This window comes from Temnothorax americanus, unplaced genomic scaffold, assembly GCF_048541705.1.
Source record: "Temnothorax americanus isolate GAGA-0224 unplaced genomic scaffold, ASM4854170v1 Scaffold4, whole genome shotgun sequence".
Lineage (NCBI taxonomy): Eukaryota > Metazoa > Arthropoda > Insecta > Hymenoptera > Formicidae > Temnothorax > Temnothorax americanus.
In genome coordinates, this window is record NW_027509547.1 from 4743932 (window position 1) to 4762203 (window position 18272).

The following is an 18272-nucleotide window of genomic DNA, read 5'->3' on the forward strand; positions in this document are numbered from 1 at the left end:
CCCTTAAGAGACCTACGACGTCTTTTTAAATTAGCGAGATCTGTTTCATCGGCCATGTTCGCTATTAATAACGCGAATGCGGACAAAGAACAAACACTCTTTCTGGTTGGCGGTAAACCGAAGTGAGTTTTCCCTACCTGTGGGTAAACGGACAGTGGCCGAGTACTCGTCGGTAACAAGGAGGAGCGCTATGCCGACGCGCTGCTAAGATGGCGGCGGTGACGGTTGACTCGAGAATTTTCCCGCGCTGGATGTTTCCGGAACCTCCCTGCACTGGCTGCCTCTACAACCTTCCCGCGCTAGCTGCCTCTGGAACCTTCCCGCGCTAGCTCGCCGGTCCTCGGTGATGCAAATGGCAGGAACTTCTAAAGATGTATCTATCCCCTCGATGAGATCTTCTGCTTCGCCGGCAGAACGGAATGCTAATGAGCTGCTGTTGCTCGGAAGACGATGGTTTTCGTCTTCCCGCTGGTAGAGTCTCGCGTGTGAGAATCTCGTCGATCCGGCTGAGATCGCTGAGTCTTAGGCTAATGGCGTATGCGTGGATGCCCGAATATCTCCGTAGGTCGTACCGTCTGGCGATATCCGGCTCGAAGGACCATAAATTTGTTACGTATCTTGAAGCTCCATATGCAATCGAATGTGCGATTATGTCTGGACTTCTCCCGTCGTATCACTCGAATTTCGGAGGATGGGACGGTCAGGAAATCTTTCCTTTAGTTTTATTAAAAGACACTTTATTTGCCACGACGCCACTGCTCTCGATCACAATAATCTCGTTAAAGGCAACAGACTGCCTCACTCTTATCTTAACGCCGGATGGAAAACTGTTGTGCGTGTGCACGCAGCGAGATTCTAGCGAGAACTGGCTCGCGACTCCCGAGCACAAACGAAAAACGCCGAAGGCGCACGATCGCGAGAGATCGAGTGACGCTACAGCGCAAGCGCAGTCGAAGTGAAGAACATGTATACGCCAATTCCTAACAGCGTATGTATATATGCTATTGTTTGCAACTCTCTAGCCGACATGCTCTATTAAGCATATAGACACACCCGCGCGACGTGTGTATTATATGCGTGTATACGGGAAGAAGAATTAACGGCGCATCGGTGTTGATATGTGGAAAGTGGAGGAGTAGATACATTTTGCAGAATGCATAATTGACGATGCACTTGGGCGCCTTGCAGCGAACCCACGCTGTGTCATACAGCGCGTCGTCATATTCCGACAAAGCAAGTTAATAATTTGCGAGAGAATCTGCTTGTTGATCAAAAATGCAGAACAAATTTTGTTCTTCGCTCCTTGAATCGGCATAAATTTCCATCAATCTGCACAAATTCAATTAAATATTCGCGAAAAGTAATAGGAAAAATGTATTAAACATTTTATTTTGATAGAAACTTTTGAAGCACCTTGAATTTCTTCACTTCTTTCTTGGGTTTATCGGTTTATAAAGTAGTTGAAGTATCCTCATGACAGAATACTTGTATTTGCAATATTTTATGAACGTCCTTCCTTAATTTATTTTTCGAAAATAGTTTCAATAGTTAATTTTTAATTTTGCAGCGATATTGCATCTCTGAACTCTCTTGTTAAAGCATTTTGAATATTTATAATTGCTCCAGTCGAACAACTCATTTAATATGCAAATAAATACCTGAATAATGTAATTATTGAGATTAATTATATTAAAATTCCAATTAAAAGCATTCAATCGCCCTCTCTCTCTCTCTCTCTCTCTCTCTCTCTCTTTTTCTTTCTTGCAAAGGAGTTACTGTTACGAACTTTACGTCCAAAATCTTTACCTTTCACCAACACAATGGACGTCCGGCGCGGTATCTGATCTCGACCCGAATTCACGATGGCGACCCTAGCGAGATTTCATCAAGCTGCTCACACGCACACAATACCAACACGCGATCGCACTGTACACAGGGGCAGGATTTACAGTAAAAGAGAACTTGGTCTTCTCTCGGTCGGGAGTCGATTCGGCGGATCGAACACGACCGTTAGAACAATATCGCGGTGACAACCATCCAAGACGACATGGCCACGAGGATACGTTTACTCCTGTTGTCGGTCCTCTTCGTGGGATCGTTGCACGCCATTCCTGGCAGACTCAGCGGTATGTGGACTTGTTTTTCTCGATTGGCAACCGGTGTTGTTACGGCTTCGCCGAGTGGACGGTGGAGTGGTGTGTGGTGGACACGACGCGGGTGTGATCTGGTTTCGACGGCTTGTCGATGATTTCGGCGAGTGGTTCCGCGCCATAATTGTAATCCTGTGGGAATGAATCGATCTCTCTCCGCGACTCAACGATGAGAATTCATGTTTTGCATCGCGCTTTTTTAAATGTCTAAAGGTATTTACGTCACGCATTCAGCGTTACGAGCTGTTGCTGTCAAGATTCATTATGTTACTGTTATGTTATACGCAAAAAAAAAGATTATATGCTACAAAGCTTTGCATAACTTTACATAAGTAATATTATAACATGTAATCTTCATCATTTAAAAAAAAATATATTTAGAATGGTTTAGAAACAGACACACGATTTTTGCCTATTTTAAATGAGATAATAATATATTCAATATTCTTTTTTGTCTTCTTAGCTTAAACTATCTAATATAATTCCCTTAGAATTAAATTCACATACTTAGATCTTCTTGAAACACTTGCTTGTTTCTAATAACGGTGTTACTCAATTATGTAAATTGCTTGCAACGATGTTGTCGTTACTGTAATGACGTTATAGTCTTTATCGTGTAATTACCACCGAACTTTTAGCCTGTTCGATGAAACTGTTACACTGTCATTATATGTTTACATTTCGTCAGACTAAACCATAATCATGTCCGGTTCCTCAATTAACCTTTTTTTAAATTTTTTTTTTACTTTTTCTACGATATACATATACTTTCACCGATTCTAGAACTCGTTCCTTCCGTCACTTCCGTAGGACTTTCGCTTAATCTGGAATAACTTATTTTTATTATTAAACTCGTATTTTTTTTTAAATATTTTGTATTAAAATCGAACATGTTAATTATATTTATATATATTATATATTTTATGCAAAATGTGAAGTTATTCATGACTTTAAGCATAACAATAAAACGTGAGATAAATAACACATATAATACACATATGCATAAATAACAGATAAATCATCCAACTTTAACGATCTGGATTAACTTTTATAACTTTTACTGCAAATAGAGACTGTTAAATATTCATTGTACGGCTTCAGATAGTGCATAACATGAATAATATTAACATTCTTTAAAGTTGTAAAATAATTTTTAATACCTATTAATATTCGTATTTCTTTTATAATATATTTCTGTAGCCGCAATTTTAAAAAATTGTATACATCATTTTTGTTTGATTTAAAAGATCGATATTATAATAAAGTGAACAGAAGATTTAATACAGAGGTGATGAAATATTTTGGCTAGGAGAGAGGATAAAATTTGGAAACGTGCATACCATGCACAGTCACATATGACTCATGTCTATATAATGAATTTCCACTTGAATTTGGAAAGTAACCTCTTTGCCCCTTTCATAGAGATTTTAGATTCTATCAGAGATCAAATCTAAACTCTAATATCTTTATGCTGACGGTGATCATAATAAGTTCACTATAACCTTGGAAACGTAGTCATTGATCAAGTATATAATATCCCTCAAGGAATATTCTTTTCCTTCAGCCTTATTTTCTTCCAGCAGCTGTAAATGCTACGCGATAACAACACGCATACATGTATATATCATGTCCTTTTATCTAGCAATTATTTGCAGAGCAATGTCTTGATGTAGATCACACATATTCTTCTTTGCTCTGCTCTTATCGATATTACTGTGCAATATTGATTGTATGGTATTGTACCGTACAAACGTATTGTACAAATTAATGAATTTCGTGAATCGTCGACGAGTTTTATTGAGGCTATTCGTGCTACAGGAGTGTGCGCTCGTTTCTCGTATGTACGTTCCCGCTGCGGAACGCAGCGGAATTTACGGTGCGGCAATAAAGGAGTTAGCACAATGACGTTATTCTATCGAATTTCATAATCTTACGTGCCGGTGGTTCGCCTCGCGTTACGCTCAGCCGCCGGTGGTCCGTTGCACTGCAATGCATACGATATACTTCGCGGAGCGGAAGTGCAGCACGACACGAGATACTCTCTCCGCTCGATCTATACGAGGCGTTGCACTTGTGCGCGGAGCGGTATGCCGTTCTTTCTGTCTCCCTCACGTCTATACCGCAATATTCTTCCCGCGAATGTTTCCTCTTCCACCGGCTCCCGGGCTAACGACGCATATCCTGGAGCCTTATCTCACACGAAAGGCTCGAGAGTTGCCACACGCCCGTCACGCTTGCAAAGACTAATTTCCCAATGAGTCTGACCAGAAGCCAGTAGTATAATGAGAATCTTATATTTTTTCATGTTGTTTATAAGCTTGATTACAATACATACGTAATTTTTTTTTCTTTTTTTTTTTTAGTTAAATGCAAATAATTATATTCGTAAGTGAAACGAAAAAATAAGCGTATTACAGGGTACAAAAAGATATTTTTATAGCAGATACGATATTTTCTATATACGGCTGCAGACGAGGCTGCAGATATAATACTGATGATGAATCTTTTTTATCAAGAGCGTTGTTTTGTTTGCAAGAAGTTTGAATAACATTTTAAAAGTATGAAATATGTACGGAAATGTTTTTAACAATCTGTTGTAAAGAACATTGTGTATTTTGTTTCATTCGTAAGTTATTAAAAAGACGTTATGCTTGTGTTTAAACTAAAAATCCCTTAATTCAGTTTTATTTTTATTTATTTTGCGCTTTACATCGTAATGCGAAAGAAACATTTCTAATTATTGTTATGGCTCATAAAAGAAGATTCACCCATAACTCTCTTGTTTGTCGGCGTTGTCTCTTATAGCAATATTTTCTTGCTGAAACTTAGGTCAATGACTTAAGTATATCCTGGCACATTATCTCACGAAAGGCTCGCGCACTTTACTCCAACATCGTCACGCTTAAAGGAGTTTAATTTTTTAACGCGCAAAGTTGTCGCGATTGAAAGCAACATTCTAATTTTTATTAAAAAATTATTGAAATAGCGAGAAATCTTCAGATATCGATCTAATTACGTTTATTTCGCAGTTTACAATGTAATACATATGTACACGATTTACATTTTCTCTCTTATATGCTTGAATAACTAAAATTCTTTTACACCTGATATTGTAGGTATTTATGCACTTGGGTTGTTTCTCAATATGCAAAATTATTCATTTTAAAGAGAATTACAATAAAATTATTTGAATAAATAAAGAACGTTATTAAAATAAATGTTAAATTACAAAAATAATATTAAAGTAAACTATGTTACAGCTATTTTCTCAATAAGAAAAATAATAACAAAACTGACTACATAATTTCTATAAAAATAAATTTTAACGTAGCTTTATCTGTCGTCATTAACTCGCGACGCTGTTAGCAAAGCCAGTGCCGTTGGACATTCAAACGATGCTTTTTGTTTTATCGTACTGGCATTCCAGATGGTGAGAGTATTACGCGGCACTTGCACAAATGTACGTGCTTCTGATTGCGGTTTCAAGAGGAAAACCCAATCTCTTTGCTGCAACGCCGCCGAACGCATCGGCGGCGTGCTCGCCGGTCTGCGGTCCGCCGCGGTAAAACAAAACCAAAATTAGATAACGTTGTTTGACCATATTGAACAGACCAGTGCGAAATTGTCGCACCTTGCCGCTTGTGAAAATGCAAATTGTAGCGTGCATTAAAATACAGATGCATATATGAGGCGAAACTTCGGCAACGTTATGTACTTCGATACACAGTAAAAAATTTAATGTCAATGAAAGTCCACTCTAAATTTTGTGTTAAAATAACTCATCATCGTGTTATTTTTTACATTTAGAAATGTTGTATCGACATTTTTTTTAGTAAATATTAAGTATTAAATTTTTAAAAATATTCATAAATACAAAAATTTTCGAAATGCTCGTTTGAAATTTTTTCTTTTTAAAGAGGTCAATTCGAGAGAATTTTATTAAAGGTAAAACACACGATGTCACAGTTTCTCCAGTATTGTATAGATATTGTTTTCATGCTAATCAGTATTAATAATGCATATGCAATTACCATTCTAGTTCTAGGTTTATTAGCGATTGGCTATACTCTCGTTTTTCGTAATCGAGCGGCGCGTAGCGCGTATATCAATGCAGGTACTTCGCGTCTATCAATGAGTAGCAATCGTTTTGCAATAACATTGCTCCGGTAGATAATCTCGCGCAGTGGTGAATTCATCGTGGGAAAATTCACCGCGGAACGCGTTATTGCGTTTACGGGATTAATTACGAAACGAACGGACCTAAACGGCACGCGTTACGTCCACAGCTGGCGCACTCATTATCTAATGGCGTATACCGTTGAATTTATTATAGTTTAATTACCCCGTCAACAGTCGGCGCGCTTTTGCCACCGTGAAATATGATTATACTTCTGACAATAGGATAACATAATCTGCTTCCGACCGCTTACAACAACCGAAATATGCTCTTAATGGCACTGCTACGAGCGTCATCCTAGTCACGTGTTATTTTATGTACCTCAAAATGTTGCTTGCTTAAAATATTGTTGATGTTACTACGCGTACATAAAAATACGCTGGAGAATTTTCATTTAAAGAAATAAGAACATAGCTCAAATTTTTTATTCCGACACATGTATTTTGTAATTGTTATTTATTATTATATTCGTATATTATTAATTTAAAAAGAAAAGTCGAAAAAAAAGTATTTTAGTTCGACGTTGTGTATTTAGTAAATGGTTATATAATTTATTACGGCAGAAGCTATTATTTAATAATTAAAAAATTCATGAAATCATAAATCGTTTAATTATAAACTCTCGTCTCATCTAAATGACAGAGATTTCTATTTAGTTTTTACACAGATACCAAGCAATTCAATTAACATATTTATGACTTGATTAATAATAATAATTTAATTATTTAACACATATCTATGTGACCACATTAACTTCATCTGATAATTATTATAATCACAGGAATGTGGCAAGAAGAAAAAGTTACTTTGTTTTAATAAGCGTGATATACAAGCATAATGAGCTGGATTTTTTTTAATTGCTGAATGTTGCATCGGCGAATATCAATAAAATTGTCGTGACCTTTTTACTTAAGATAAACGGTAAGAAGGAAAGGTTATCGCGTGGAACTGCGCGAGATAGAAGTTAAAATGGTAAGAGAATGCGGTGAAGAACGTCTGCTCACGTTTCGCTGCGCCTCTTTTCGATCTGCTTGCCGTCCTGCATCGATTTCACGTGGTTATCCACGTGTTCTCGTCACGTTCGGTTACCATTTCGAACACATCTCGCGATAGTCACGGGCTATTCCAACGTAAATACACATGGATGTATGTTTCTGAAAGAAGTGCATGGCGAAATGCATCGCAACGAGCAGGACAGGGCTGCAATGTCACAGCGGCTCTTCGTTTAAAAGAAGAAAAGTTTTTTAACAAAATCTAACAGAAAGAATACGAGAAATAAAATTGTTCCCAAACAATATGGAAATTATCTTATTCTAACAATAATTTGTAAAAAAAATTTATTTAATTGGAAAATTGATAAAGTTGCGAAGAAAATTTACTTTGTGCATGCAAATTGGTATTTAAATACTATTGTATATAGTTAAATGTTAAATGAACAATTATAACTTTTTCTAAACTCATCGCTTATCATGATATTATAGTTGATGTAGATATATTTTATTTTTTTATATAATTATTTATTTAATTATAATTTTTATCTCTCGAATCTATGAAGACGAACGCTTGAACAGCCACACGTAAAGGCAGCCTGCTTGAGCGAAATAAAATAACATTAAAGTCCCGTAGGACGTCGGCAACGACCGTAAAATGATATCGAATTTGTGACGCAACTGAGAGAAAGATGGAGGGCGAAGTAACTGCGCTGCCGCATCGTTATCGAGAGCTAGTCGGAAATAACTCGTCTTGCAAGAATGAATTTCTGATGGATTGGATTTATATATATAATTGTCTTATATGTGTATAATGCATATACATATATAACGAATTGTACTTTGTGTTGAAAAGCATATAGAGAGAGAAATACAGGATGTAATATTTCATCGTGCAATGTGGTACGGAAGGATTCTTCTAATTCACATTTTTTTACAGCTACATGTTAAAAAAACAGTTTGTAAAAAAATAATTCTTACAGAAATAATCTGCACGAGAGGGAAATAAATTGCTTAAAAATAGATTGCAGAAATTTACTTATAAAAGTAAATTTATAAAATAAATATTGAAGGCCAATTTTAAACATAATGGTATTAATTATATTATTAATGCCGTGATAAGAGAGAGAGAGAGAGAGAGGTATTAGCTACTTTCTTCTCTACAAAAATGTTATCGCTAGTTTTGATATAATAGCTACTAGTGTTTTTAACGTAAAAATTATTAGCGCAAGGCAATTGTGAAATTTTTAATGCAAATTAAATACAATTACAAAAAGAACCTCCAAAGAAGTAATCTAAATATTTCGTTATTTCTCATCTTCAAAATATGTAATGAAATGACATGGCTTTGTCTTTTTTTTTTTGCAACACCGGAGAACCGTGTTATTTTCGCCCGACGCTCGGGGGACATTGAGATCGTTAACCGGAGGTGTAACCGAACGATGCCAAGTTGGCGATGCAATTTCTCATTGCGCCACCCACGTCACCGAGGTTACGCCGGACGTGCGGCTCCTCTTCTCGCGTCATTTATTATCGCGCCCCCGTACAAAAAGGACTCGTCGACAAAGCTCGACGGCGACGACGAAGCTGGGTTTCGAGCTTTTCCACCGTGCGCGTGCTTTTTCTCCGATGGAGTTTAATTAGCCCGGCGTGGCGTCCGCGAAAGGTCAGCGCGCGACGGACGAACGAACACGTAAGTGCCACTTCCACGCAAACATGCCGGAGAGAAAGTTTCGATGAAGCTGATTGGCTTCATTTCTCTGTTGGCGCGGTGGTTCTCCATCGGGCGAAGTAATAAAAGGAACCAAAGTTATATACTTCTTTCTCTTTCTCAGGTGGTTGCACCGTCGGCGACCTCCTCCCGGGACAATGTGCATTTCTTTCCCCCCCCCCTTTTCCCCTTTTCGACCGTCTCGACCGTTGATGAAATTACGTAAACTCCATTTTCCGGACGCGCGAGCGCCGCGCCGGGATGCCCGTCCTCTTGAGAGAGGAGCCTCGTAAGTAAATATGGCGATGGGCGGGAACGGTAATAACGGAGCTCGGTATTTGGGGTGAAGTACTCGGGAAGCATATCTTTCCAATGATGACGTTTTTAAAAGTTGTCATTACACCCTGATGATGCTTCTTCTTCTTCTTCTTTTTCTGTTTCTTATGGCCTTACGACCGACATTTGATACGCTAAGTTCCAAGATTTGATTTATTATCATTACTTATGAAAATTTTTGAATTCGTTGAAAAAACGATAAAGAGTATCGTAACACAATTGTAATTTCGAGTTTAGAAAATGTTTTTCGATGCTATTTGTCTAGCCATAATACGATTTTTTGATATATTGAAATTTTTTAAAATAATTTACATGAGACATTGTCTACAGATCGGAGAGACTTCTTAAATTATCTGTTATACAGGATTCTTAGAATACTTCATGAATATTAAGTGTACGATTTCCAGTCGTGTTAATAAAAAATTGTGTTATACAAGTTAAAGTGAGAACATCTTTCTCAAATATAATTTGCAGAAAGCTATTACGCTTTATGAAGATATTTTGTTCTTTCGTTATATTTGCATTTTTTCACCGGAAACTTTGCGGTCAGATTATTAGATTAAATTTTTTATTTCGTGATTTTTCAGGCGTACAACGCCTTACTTCAGACAAGAATTGAGATGAGTTGATTAAATACTGTCTACTTGAAGTTAAATTTTGATTAATAAGAGTTCTCTCAATTACCCAATATTAAAAATGAATTATATAGATATAGGACGTTACAATATTGTTGAGCAATATACGTACATTTGATAAAACATTGTCAACAAAAGGAAATAATGTGTTTAATTATCAATTCATAATGATTGTTTCTTATTTAGTTTTAAACTAGTTTTAAACTATTACATATAAATATTGATAATAAATAAAACATGGAAAATTTATATTTTCTGAACATAATCTAATAAAATATGTAATGTAATGTATAAAAAATGTACCAATTGAAAGATTCTTTTATATTGTTATAAATATTACGTTATATAATTGAGTATATTTAATGTTAATATTACTTTATTTGTTAATTGTACGTACAAATCGCAGTTTATATTAATTATTGCAACGTTTCTAATTAACACTAACGTTATAAATGTGTTTATTTAATAAATATTTTATTAAACTACAATCAAATAGGAAATTGTTTGCAATAGGCAAACAATTGTAAAAAGATTCGAGATAATACTGTGGGATTTCAAAGCAAAATGCAAATTTTAAAACGAATCACGAATAAATTCGGAATTTATTCAATGTTTTGCCAGAAACGCGTCTGGTGGAGGGTTTTCCGAAGGGAATTACACTAGTAAGACATAAAGAGAGAAACGCAGATTCCCTCGAATCCGAAACATTTCCATCCATACCGATTGCACGCTCCACGAGGTCATGACGCATGCACGTCTAGGCCGCATCCGCTTTTCCACGTCGCGATTCCGCGAGTCAATTTCAGTCGGTGGCAGCCGTTTTCCATCGCCGAATGTGGAAACCTGCCTCTTCCATTTGCCGAAAACGATATCCGAACCGTCGCTTTTTCTACCTGTACGTCTTCTCCGTCGCTCCCAGCGCAGCGTGTCCACACGAATTCAGGGGGATCGTACCGTATCGGGTATACCTATACGGCCATTTCGACGGCGTGCAATGCCAGTATGCGATCCATAATAGAAGTGGGGTCATGCGAGTGCACTAAAAGGACAACCCACTTCAATAGTCTCAAAGATATTTCTACTATCGAAGCCGATACTTTGCGTAACGCTATCCTTGCCATGCATGGGATAAAACGTCCGTTTTTCTTATGAAGGAGTAAACTCCACTTGTGTCAAAGAATTTCTCATTAAAATATATTATAGTAGATCTTTCCTTTTTTTTTTTTTATTCTATTCGGCATTACAGCATTGATAGCAAAAGATGATGTTCTCTAAAATTTAATAACGATATATGATAAGAATGTAACAGATATAATTCATTGTCGATATCATATATGCGTGGGTGTTATGTATGTGCTTAATATTTTGCGCGGAAAGAGTAGAGAGAGAGGATTCTCACCATACGCGCTATTTTTCTGGACACTATGTCGCCATTTAGCTCGCGTTACTGTGTATTGCCAGCGCTGTGCATTGACAGCTCTAGGGTGCAGTTGCATGTCGGTGAGCCGTGACCGCTCGCTTTGATCACCCCATCAGTATGCATTGCCCTATAACGGACATTTACGTAACGTGGCCCCCGTGATTTTGCCCACACGCGGCATGTCCGTCATCCTCGGCAAAATCTTCCTCGGCGAATGCAAACGCCGAACGTGACTCGCGTCGGCGTCGGCGGCGGCGGCGCGGCGCCGCGCGCTGGTTGTCTTTTCGAAAGCGTGTCAAGGATACGCTGAACGAAGGTCGGTCGTTCTCGTGAAGTTTAGTCGGTCATCCGACTGGCTGACTGTTAAGCCGCGCGTCTTTTTGACGTCCGATTAAAAGTGACAGTTTGATCAGAGACACCGTTATCCTTAATAGCTGACCGTATACGTCGTGGCGTCGGGATCGTTTTATTGTGGGCAATCATATCTTTTGCCATAATCATATCTCATTAACTGTTTTTCAGAATTACATATTTAGCAATATATCCAATTTACAACGAGAAATTATTTTACCATATGCTACTTATCATCTCGTTTTATTTTTATTTTTATACTTTTAATTTTTATCGATCGAAATTCTTTTTTATTTTTTATTTTTAACTCTTCGAGTTTACGTTATGAGATAAAGAACAAGCACACGGAATAGCTCTACTTTATAAAATTATAAACGTTTAAGAGTATATTTATATATGTATATACTTGAAATTTTTGTAATAGCTTCTATTCATGCTTAGAACTGTGAATGATGCTCATCTCTTTAAACGTTCCAAGATTTGAAGATGCTTGAAATGTATTCTAAGCATGATACTCGACGTCGAATAGACAGAAGACGAAAGACGTGATTAAACCACTCATGTACCGATGAGTAATTAATTTCGTTTCCTGAGGGAAAATTGATTTAACTTGATTTAGCCACGATATTCATCTAGAATATACCTGAGATATCGTTTCCTTAATTAAAGTACTTATTCATTAGTCATATTAATGCGGTTCTGGATGACTGAGCATAGTAAAAGACTGCCGAGCAATGTTCGACAGAGCTCTGGTCATCTCACATCAGTATGTGCGTATATTGTTGCTTCAGGGTAGCACATTAATCATTAGCTGTTAAAAAATTGCACATGAACTCGGTCATTGCAATCGATTGAGCGTAATCGCACTTTATTGCAGAGCGGAATTTTTCCGAGCAGAAATTTCGACATTTTCCTGATCTACAGAATTATCAATAATAACTAATATTATTACCTATCAACAAATCGCATTATTACATTTTCTTGAAAATGAATATCAAATCTTATGCGATTTTCGTATCCTTAATTATTAAATGTTATAGATATACAAAAATAACATTTACGTTTATTATCTTAAATGATATGCAAGGTACAGTTTGTATCGGTGAAATTTTTTCGTCGTTTTTGTCAGCAATTTTGTTATTCGTATACGTTTCGACCGTTTGCTCTTTTGATTATAATTCAATGGACTATCGAACGATTTCGTGAGCTTGTGAACGGTATAATTAAATTTCTCCGTACTTGCAGATCGCGTCGTTTTAATTCACGCGATTTTCGGGATTGCACTCGTAAAATTCGACTTTACGATGTCGTTTCTTCTAAACGAGTGCGGGCTTCGCCCGTCGATAAAATCCGACATTTTAAGAGCAGTCTATGGATCATTTACCTTCTTGACTGTGAGCTTAAACTAATCGTAGTCGGGTGTTACGTTTTCAGCAAGTTTCGAAAATGATTGATTGATCTGAACGCTATCAACGCGCTGTATCGCGCTAATGCGGCGCGTGCAAAATTACATTCAATATATTCTCCAATATTATTCTTTATAATAAGATATATTCATTATTTGAGTAATATTTCCACATTAATATTGAATAATGTAATTATTTAAAATGCTGACAAGGCACTTATCTAACTGGCTAATTCTTAAAAAATTTTATTATGTAAAAATATTAAGAGTTTTTGTACTAATTATAGATTGCTTATTATAATAAGTATTATAAATTCGTGTTTTCTATCCTTCCGTTAATTACTTAACGAAATACAAAAGCTTGACAAAATAAAACAATATATATCTTTTTTTATTTGCAATAACAATCCTTAAAGTTTGAATATGTTAGATTTTTCAAACGCAACTCTCTATTTCTCTAGTTACATAACAAGCATAACGACAAGCTCGACGTTGTGTATCGCGATATACATATATTAACTTCAATAATAGCCGCTGGCGGATTTGTAAATTCGAGCAACGGATTTAGCAGAATGTATGCATTGTGGAACAAACAGTGGCGTGTATAATGTCATCTAAATCTCTCGAATTCTGCCGGGTTTTTCATATAGTACCGGAGGGCACATTTTATATTATACTACGATTATGTTTTCTCTCACATTAATCAAAACACGGCTCTTATCGTTGTTACAGTGGATTACCCATTATTGTACTTTTTGGAACAGATAACACTGCCTTTTAATGTTATTTAAATTTATGTGAATTTCATAAATTAATATACTAATGTAATGTTTCTACTGAGAATCTTTTAGTGGGTTAAAAAATTAAAACTCAATTAGTTTTAAACGATAATTACCACAATTAAAAACAACTTTTTTCTGTTATTAATCCTACAGAACGTTCTAAAAAATTTAGGCATTATCATCGGTATATCGGAGAACTTAAGCCATAATTATATAAAAACTCGAATAATAAAAGTTGTGGTAGCTTGAGATCCGTTAATGGCTCCTCTAATGGAAGTAATTTATCTTTTTTCCATCTTGTATTCTGCGTGACGAGAAGCGATGTTGTGGAACCAAAAAGTGGAACAGGAAGTAAAAGTCGGAGGTGTCTATTAAGAAGTCCGCTGAATATTAACGCGACGAAATGTTTTCTGACGCCGCGGCGCGGAGATTAACGAGGCGATTATTAAAATATGCAGTACGCCAGCCTAATTAGCCCGCCGATGAAACCAAAAAGTCGTCTAGTCTGCTTGCCATCTTCTTCAGTTTTATAAAGGTCGCGAACTTTAGCACGATGCAATTTCGCCGTATTACCTCGTTCAATTTGCGCGACGAATCGAGTTGACTCGAGCACTATTATTTTATCACTATTTTTCATGGATTTTTCTTTTTGATGAGGAATCTTTAAATATTGGGAGACTTAGTGATAAAAACTCAAGAGACACTTTTTGAATAAAAACTTTAAAATTTTAGCGAAAATAAAACAAATATTTAAGGGAATTAAAAAAATTTTATGAGATGCCAAGATTTTATATATAAGTACCAAAAGAGAATCTCAAGACTTATATACCTATATGCATTAGATATATATATATATTATAAAAAAGATTAATAAATCAAGATTTTCTCCGCTATTATAATTAATGTATGTAATTTTTATGTATTATATTACTAATCAATATTACTTATTTGTAAATAAATCACTTTTTAGAAAATATTTTACACCATCTATCATACAGAAATAAAAAGCTATTTTTTTCACATCATCAGTCTGTCGATAACATAAACGATAAAAAATGTAGCTGCTAATCTATCTTGCCGCGTAACGTAGCGCTATAATGTTACAATCTCGCGTTTTATATACAACGCGTAAAAATGCGAAAGGAAGAATAACAACGAATATTGTTAACAGCAGGGAGATTAACATGACGGTAAAAGAGTGAATGAGGAAAAGTGACTCGTCCACGGTGCATCGCGCGCGCGAAAGTGCGAAAAAAGCCACTCCCGCCGCGGCTACTTATGCGAAAGCGCGCTTCATTTACCGCGACAATTAACTGAACGACGGCGTAGGCACGAACGCACGCACGCATGACACGCGAGCTATGTAACGAACGAGCCTCGTCGGAGAAATCCTGTCGTCGCACCGTAAACAGAACAGACAGAATCGTCGCCGAAATTTTACGTCGCGCCGGCGAGACGTGCAGCGAGATTCGCGGTTTACGCAACTGTGTAACTTAGCCTTTTACTGCATAGAACGCGGTAAAGCAAACGCAAACGCAAACGCACGCGAGGTATCACGTATCCTTCGACGGCAGAGATTTCCGTGATTCTCACTACCGTATAAAATGCGATATTGCCGTATCCGTATTACACACAGCTCCGACACAGTATGTACAATGAGCCTGATGGTCTGCGACGACGGCTATATTGTTGCGACGTTATTAATCATTCTCGTTCATCGTCCGCTGTCGTTGTAAAAATATTTTGCATTTTACTTTGACCCGTCTCTCGACAATCGAGTTGCAAGACAACTTTCGAATGGAATCGCATCGGGACGAGAAGTGCGTGAGCCGGTGAAAGCGTTTGTCGTCATATGGGAGACACAAAAGCATGCGTTCTATCTCCATAATTCGCGTTCGTTTGATCAAGGTTACTAGAATGCTCGATACTCGGCTTCTTTATATAATACTACGAGCGTGGGATTTCGTTGTTCCATATAATTCATTCATTTGTAAATTTATTGAATTTGTTATTTTTGTGTATCATTCGTTTATTTACGAATATGATGCGTTACTACATTAGCAAATTTGAGAATATTAATTTACATATATTACGTATATTATATACAGAAAAAAGCAGTATCTATACAATAACACATTTATGTAAAATATTAAAAAAATTTTTTAAAGTTATACACAGACTTTATATGGTTCAATTCTTGTTTTAAAGTATTTCTATAATATATATTGTATCGATAATATACTCATAAATTACTAGAATTAAATATCTATTGATATAGAAAGCATATTAGGCTTTTTTAATACGATATTGCAACAGTTATTGCAATCATCCATGACATCCATACATATTTATATCTCTATACATAAGTGTCTGTACTTTCTCAGAAAAAGTAGCGCGATGATTTCCGCATCGTAGCATAATTGTCATTTGGTTGAAAATAAATCATACTTTGTCCTAATTAGCTTTCGTTTTTATAGTTCTACAAATACACAATATTTTTGTTGCGGTTTTAACATTTGACGACGCTGCTTTGCGTAAAGGCACAAACGAGACAACTGCACAGTCATGTGCACACGCACATAGATATGTACATGAGATCTCTTCCGCGTTGCGTAATTGCAATTGCTGAAGTCCTCAGTCGCAATTGCTGTGTTCTCCTAATATAGTCGGAGAAACCGAATGCACTACTGATTAATAAGATACTATAACGGAGAAAAAGCCGTCATGAAATTTCACTTTGTGTCTTCTATTCCTTTTGTAAATTGAACGCGAGTTAGATTGACGCGAATTAATTCAGTTTACATTATGCGGTGAAGCGTCTTAATTAATATCATTTTTTAAATAAATATTGTTTCAATGATATGCAAATATTTAACACTCTAATTGCAGAAGATTATAGAAAACTTACGGAAATTTATATATTATTGCAGAAGCGTTTTATATTTTTATGAAATATATTTTTATAAGAATATATTAAAAATTAAGAATTTTTTAATGAAAATCTACTAATATTGATATATAAAATATCACTTTATTATTTAATTTCATAATTCAATTATTAGTAGTTATTTATTGAATATAGTAATATATTTGACTTGTATCTATAATTGATCCGGTAAATTTTATTGCATAATTGAAGAAGTTATATAGTTGACGCAACATATTATACGAAAAATTTCTCTTTTGAGGAAAAAAAGGATATCGTGTCAATATGTTTTATTGGTAGAGGAATATCTATGAGTAGAGACGAAGTGTTTGGAGAAATTTTTGAAGTGGGCGTATTTTAATTTAAAAGAAGATGTTAATATAGTCAGGACTATAAATTAATTTGTGAATGAATGCGAAAGGAATTCTAGAAAGCTGACGCGTTTTGAAATACCGTATCGAAGTTTTGCATTGCGACGACTTAGATTTATAGATCAATGCCAAAATTTATGTAAATATTAAAACAAAACGTTATTTTATTTGTAATAGTTGGTGTTGAGAAATTTAATATATTACCTTCAAAATTTTTTAAAACTTATTAGAAATGTATACAAGAATATACGTGAAGATATTTATTATTAATTATTATTAGATATATTTTGATATTTTCCGCAACTAATTTCAAATTTGTGACTGTCTTTCTTATCGAGCCATTCGCCGCTAAATGAAACCATTGTTTATTTGGCGCAAGAAGCTATATCCTTAGAGATTAAATTTTTTCTAATATACGTCAATGTGCGGATTAAATATATTGTCAGGTGCAAGAAAAAAATAAACGCGTATTGTACTTTTTTAATACCATTCATTCTGTTTAAAAACGTATCGATATTAATAGCCTTTCTATTTTCTTTGCAGACGACTGTCCAAACTGCGTGGACGAACACAGCAGCAGCTTGGCGGCTTCAAGATGGACGATGCCTTTGCTGAAGCTGGGCGAGAAGAGATACTACCTGGGGATCTTTTTCAAGGTATCGCTCCTGCCAGTTACGCTGATTTATTTGACCGAACCGCCGACCCGACCCGGGTCTCGGACTTTATCAAATTATTTCCGAGCTCGTAACTTTCCGGCTTTGCTGTCACGGACGGTTTTACGGTGCATCGAATGCCAAGGACTAGGGTAGTAAGGATCTTTTCGGATAACAACGACTCTCTGTGTTAGTTATAGCAAGGAAGCTCGCGTGATGAAAGAAAGAAGATAAAACACACTTTGAAACGACATATTTGCCATGTGAAGAAAAATTGAAAGAGTTCCTAGCAAAAGTGATTTCAGATTGCAAATGCCAATCTTATATTATAAATCAAAAGTATAGATAGAAATTTTCTAGTTAGGT

General features: G+C 36.0%; 1 protein-coding gene across 1 annotated transcript in view; it reads left to right on the plus strand.

Moving 5' to 3' along the window:
• LOC143902367 (uncharacterized) overlaps window positions 1-18272 on the plus strand; it is a 109752-nt gene that overhangs the window by 83025 nt on the left and 8455 nt on the right. Inside the window, exon 4 of the mRNA XM_077415201.1 lies at window positions 17797-17909. Coding sequence (XP_077271327.1) covers window positions 17797-17909 — 113 coding nt within the window. The remainder of the gene's footprint in view (window positions 1-17796; window positions 17910-18272) is intronic.